The sequence below is a fragment of the Mandrillus leucophaeus genome, unplaced genomic scaffold (assembly GCF_000951045.1).
Source record: "Mandrillus leucophaeus isolate KB7577 unplaced genomic scaffold, Mleu.le_1.0 Scaffold355, whole genome shotgun sequence".
Lineage (NCBI taxonomy): Eukaryota > Metazoa > Chordata > Mammalia > Primates > Cercopithecidae > Mandrillus > Mandrillus leucophaeus.
The window spans coordinates 1,026,064-1,031,816 of NW_012103754.1; the positions used below are offsets into that span (position 1 = coordinate 1,026,064).

At 47.8% G+C, this 5,753-nt stretch overlaps 1 protein-coding gene across 1 annotated transcript in view; it reads left to right on the forward strand.

Annotated features, from left to right (window-relative positions):
* Nucleotides 1-5,753, forward strand: part of PXDN (peroxidasin) — a 72,436-nt gene that overhangs the window by 58,931 nt on the left and 7,752 nt on the right. Inside the window, exons 17-18 of the mRNA XM_011989528.1 lie at nt 1,437-1,571; nt 2,246-2,454. Coding sequence (XP_011844918.1) covers nt 1,437-1,571; nt 2,246-2,454 — 344 coding nt within the window. The remainder of the gene's footprint in view (nt 1-1,436; nt 1,572-2,245; nt 2,455-5,753) is intronic.

A 5,753-nucleotide genomic window follows, 5' to 3' on the forward strand; every position in this document is an offset into this window, starting at 1 on the left:
CCATCAGAGACCGTGGGGCTGGGAGGACTTCACAAGGCAGAGGGGTTGCCTTCAGCAGACGTTAGAGATTGTGTAGTTCTCATCTACTTTGTGTTTCACGGCGGCACGGCGAGTGGATGGCATGGCGTTGGCCTGGGCTCACCTTTGCTGCCCATCCCCACCCATGGGACATTCTGGAACTGCGAGGTCTCTTCCCTGGAGGAAGCTCCTTGCGTTCGGGTGGAGGCTTTAGACTCTGGTGAGCCTAAGGAATGTGACTATTGCAGCCCCTGTGACGGTGGGTCCCTTCCAGAGGTGGGGGACAGAAGAGAGCAGGCACCCAGAGCAGGAGCCGCCCGGAGCAGGAGCCGCCCGGAGCAGGAGGGAGTCCTCTGGGAAAAGGTGTGGACGCCTCTGGTGGCCCCAGTGTGCTATCCTCAGCCACAGACCAGATGCCGCCAGGGTCTTCCCGACCAAGTTTCACTCCCAGGGGACATCTTAGAGCTAGAAGTTCAGCCTGAATGTCATTGAACTTACAAGAAAAAGGGACAATTTGTCTGTCTTTGAAAGACTAAATGCTAGTTTACATAAAATTGTGTTTATTCTACGGTAAGACCAGGGGCCACTAAGGACACAGCCCTGTGTGCATCCTGTTCAGTCAGCAACAAAATCTCTCTTGATCCTAGGGGTCAGCTGGTGGTCACTGATTTGAGTTTGGTAGAAAAGGGCAATGAGAATTGTAGAATGTGTATGTTAAAAATCGAGTTGAGCTTTGAATAGCAGTTGAAACAGGCGTCATCTGCTGCGTAGTCAAGTTCTAAGATGAGATTAGATGATTTGTGATAGAAGTTGTGACATGTTGCTTATAAGCCTGTATTTCTAAGGAATTGGAAGAAGTTGATGAAAATGTTTGTTTTTGAACATATAAACCTAAGGTTTTTTTGCCCTATCTTTGCTTAGCAGATATTTTCTTTTATGGCAAATATATTTTCAATATGTAGTAGAATCAAATGTTTTTCTTTAAAAATGTATCTATATACTTTTAAAAATAAACATGAACAATAAACTATATACATTTAGCTATGTATAATTTATTGTTCATATGTTTATTTTAAAAAGGTTAGAAGGGTATACATTATGATGTTAAGTGTAGTTATCCCTGAATAGTAGGAAAAGGTGTGGCTTAAATTTTCTTCCTTATGTTTTCTTGACTTTTCTAAATTTGTTATAATAAATGTTTGTGTGTGTGTGTGTGTGTGTCTCACATATATAACAGAAAGTAGGGGAAATCCTTTGAAGAATAGTGGAGAGATGCTGCAAAGAAGTAAAGATTTTCTTTGTTAAGTAAAATTCTAAATAATGTAAAATAGTAATAGAAAGAACTGTTTTCATATTTGCTGTATTTTTTACCACGTCCAGCTTTGTTAGGTAAATTCAGTTCTCTCTTTATTTTTTAGGTTGTATGGCTCAACACTCAACATCGACCTGTTTCCAGCACTCATGGTGGAGGACCTGGTGCCTGGCAGCCGGCTGGGCCCCACCCTGATGTGTCTTCTCAGCACACAGTTCAAGCGCCTGCGAGATGGGGACAGGTGAGCACGTGCACCAGAAAGGGGAGCACACGCACCAGAAAGGGGAGCACACTCCTAAGCCGCCTTCTCAGGGACTCCAGAGGAGAAGGGCCGTCCTGGTTGAGAATGAGGGAGGCACGAGGCCCTGGTGTCTTCTGTGCACCGCCTTGGACTTGCATGTCCTTGCAGCCTCAAAACTCAACCACACCAGGTTCAAAGATGCTTTTCCCACCCCTTCATTTGCAGGAATATTTCTGTTCCTGTAAACCTATTGGACAATCCATACAGCTAAACCACTGTGGGACTTCAGAGAAGTTTGGGCTTCGGGCAAGATCTTTGTTTTGCCTCTTGTCTACTGTTACTACTTTAATGTAGTGGAAAGGCAGAGCGAACCTGTTACTATTTCAGCAAACCTCAAATAAGTGCCGTACCAGTTTTTTTTAAAGTTGCCCATTGTCTTTGTTGCTAGTCAGAAGAGCTAACACTGTCGTTTTTACACCAGATTGTCTGCCTTTGCTTTTGTTATGGAGTAGGGGATGTGAACAGTGTGTGAGTCCATTTTTAAGTGACACCTAATCAAACCTAGTGGTTTCTGTATTGCTGTGAACTAAGTAGGGGGAGATTTTAACTCAGCTCCTGGTGACCTGTGAGTCTCCTGCCCTTCTCTGATCCTGCTTTCATTTTGGGGGATCCAGGTTGTGGTATGAGAACCCCGGGGTGTTCTCCCCCGCCCAGCTGACTCAAATCAAGCAGACGTCTCTGGCCAGGATCCTCTGCGACAACGCGGACAACATCACCCGGGTGCAGAGCGACGTGTTCAGGGTGGCGGAGTTCCCTCATGGCTACGGCAGCTGTGACGAGATCCCCAGGGTGGACCTCCGGGTGTGGCAGGACTGCTGTGAAGGTGCGTGCCAGAGGCACCACGTCTGTTCCTTTCTCATCCCTGGTTTTGGTGACTGCTTGGCGGGTGCTTAATTACCTGCAGATGTCACCCTAATCTTGAAAACTGAAAACAAAATATTCAGCTTTAGATTTAAATTGTGCTGTATCCATGCCAAAAATATAAACAAAGGTGGTGATTCTGAGGAATTGGCAGTGCTATGGGAGAACATTCATGATTAAAGCGCTATATAAGAGAAACAGAAACCCAGACTTCAGCAAGGTGTGCCCCTAATTTTTCCTTAAAACCTAATGTATGTCTAGCTTACGGTACTCATGTAGCCAGATAAAAGACAAAAATCAAAATATGAAAGAAGCATATCAAATATATCAGGTTTTCTTTAAAAAATTATACTGAATGTTCTAAATATCTGTAACGTAAATGACTGAAGATAGGTGTTGTAAAGTATCTCATGAGGAGCCCTGCAGGTAGGAGGTGCCTCATGATCGGCGTCGGGGGCCGTGTAGCTGAGGGACGCCCTGACATCAATCCCACAGCCCCGGCACTCGTGCCCTACCCTGACATCAATCCCACAGCCCTGGCACTCGTGCCCTGCCCTGACATCAATCCCACAGCCCCGGCACTCGTGCCCTGGCGCGCCAGGTCGCCTTCCCTGCAGAGGCGTCAGTGGCCTGCTGAGTGCGGCGATGGTTCTCCTGGCTGAGTTCCTGCTTCGCATTCCTAACTCCCAGCCTTGGTTAACCTCCATTTCCATTACTAATTTGAACATAATTTTGGCTTTATTCAAACTATGATCAGAGCCCCACAAAATACCAAACTGGGGATGTTTAGAACCCAGGTTGTGGAGTGCTCACTCTTGTGGTGAGAGAAGCGGGGCCCACCACCATGGGGGGATCTGGGGGCCTGCGGTGAGCGTGACGGGGAGGCGGGGCCAGACCGTGGCCTCACCCGGCGCTCTGTGGAGCTTGTGGTGTCTGTGGACACTTGGTAGTTTAAGAAGAGACACAAAGTTCAGATACTGTAGACATATTCCCCACCACCTCATTTTTCCTGAAGTAATAGTTCTGGCCCAGATCTTGTTTAATTTAGTAAGTGTTGAAATCTGCATTGATAATAGAGCTGTGTTTTAGCAGCTTCTAAGACAGCGTGTGCCTGTGTGTGTGTGTACGACTGTGCGGTATGTGTACCTGTGGGGTGTGTGTGTGGTGGGTGTGTGATCTAATTCTGCATCTGCCTCCTTATCTGCCCCCCCCCACCCACCACCCACACACATATGCAGGGAAGTATATATGATAGGAGAATTCACATAAAAAACAAAATTATGCTTGCTGGGTACCCAATTTTCCAAATCATTTACATGTTTGTTATTACATCTGTCAGAAACTTGTATCTGTTTTTTGTTTTATTGTTTTGTTTGTGTTTTTGTTTTGTATCCTCACCGGTTTATCCAATTCAAAATACTTTTCTACAAGCGTGGTAGAAAATGTGTTCTGTTGTAGAAAATTGTGCTGTTGAAAATGATTAGGAAAAGCCAATGATACAAAAACCGTTTTCTGGTAACTTTACCGGGCCCCTGTTAGCTGCTTAATAAGAAGCACAGCCAGGTTTTCTGTTCTTTTGCTAAGAAAATCCAAAGTCCTTTGAAAGACTTCATCTTTAAAGCCAGGCTTTGTTCCCCTCGGGTTACAAGCCCCTCCTCCTCTCGGGCACTGTGGGAGAGGCTGAACTGCCTGAAGCAATGGCTGACACTGTTTCTTCCGGATACTTCTCTCTCTTAAAATAACAGGCATGGCCTTAAGCTGACACAGCTTAGAGAATGCTTGATAAGCTTTACCTGTTTTTGTTTACCCAAAAGCCATATTTAAATACAGCAGAAAAATATGAAAACAGAACTCAGATTTGACAGAACCAAATGTCAGTTGCTATTTACTTTTCAATTAAACTTTTTAGAAAGACACATTGGGGGCTGGGCGGTGGCACACGCCTGTAATCCCAGCACTTTGGGAAGCCAAGGCAGGCGATTACCTGAGGTTAGGAGTTCGAGTAGAGACATGGTGAAACCCCCGTCTCTACTGAAAGTAACAAAAATTAGTCAGGCATGGTAGTCGGCACCTGTAATCCCAGCTACATGGGAGGCTGAGGCAGGAAAATCGCTTGAACCCAGGAGGCAGAGGTTGCAATGAGCTGAGATCATGCCATTGCACTCCAACCTGGGCAATAAGAGCGAAACTGTCTCAAAAAAGTAAATAAATAAAAAGACACATTTAAAATGAACATCTGTGAGGTGCAACTCTTCGTCATCGGCTTCACTGATGCCTACACCAAGTGCTGTGTGGCGTCTGCACTAGGTCCGGGAAGCCAGCCTGCTCCTGGCTTGGCCAGCCTGGGCAACACAGAGCAGGTGCAGGCCAGGCCACTGAGCAGGTGTGGCCCGGCCGTGCCCTGGGGCGTGAGGAGGAGACGGCCATCCTGGAGGGATGGGGGTCCCATCAAAGAGTTCTGGGGTTGGGGCTGATGGGTGCTTTGGCAGGGACCCCACAGTGCCTGGGACCGTGTCCTGGCCCTGCTGCTTCCCTGTCGCCCTGGAAATCTACTGGGGACCCACCCCAGACCTGCACAGCCCTGGGTGGGCCTGCCAGTGAGGCTCATTCTTGTCCCCAGGGTGTTGCTGGGAGGGGCTGCTGTTTTAGGATGTATTTATGTGCCCAGGAGCCATTTCAAGAAACTCTGCTCTTCTCTGCTCCTGAGACGATTTGTGGGTGGAATAAGCGAGGGGTCCAGCCAACTGGGTTTACTCAGAAGCTGTATAGTTAATGCGGAAATAAACAGCAGGTCATTCAGCGGGACTGTTGATGGGCTCTGCTCTGGGGGCAGACGGGGCTTTAGGCCTCTGTCTTGAAGATACTCCCTGCCTCTTTCCAGCCAGTCAGGCGAGTACTAGACCGGAAGGAGCCGGCCGCCCTCATGGGAGACAGGAAAGCTAGCGTGGGTCTGAGGTTTATGCTGCACGTGCCTCTTCTCTTCTCATAGAATTTCTACTCAGTGGCTTCCTGAGACATTAGCATTTTGCAAAGGTCCATATTTGCCCTTCACTTTCGTCCTCTGCCACAGCTTTCTTGGGTGAGGATGATGTACAAGACAGACTAAACACCCCTCACTTCGTTAGATGGTGTGTCCACAGGGCCCAGGTGGGAGACAGCACTGAGGGCCCCTCACCCGGGACTCAGGAGGGACACAGCACTGAGGGCCCCTCACTCACCCGGGGCTCAGGAGGACACAGCACTGAGGGCCCCTCACTCACC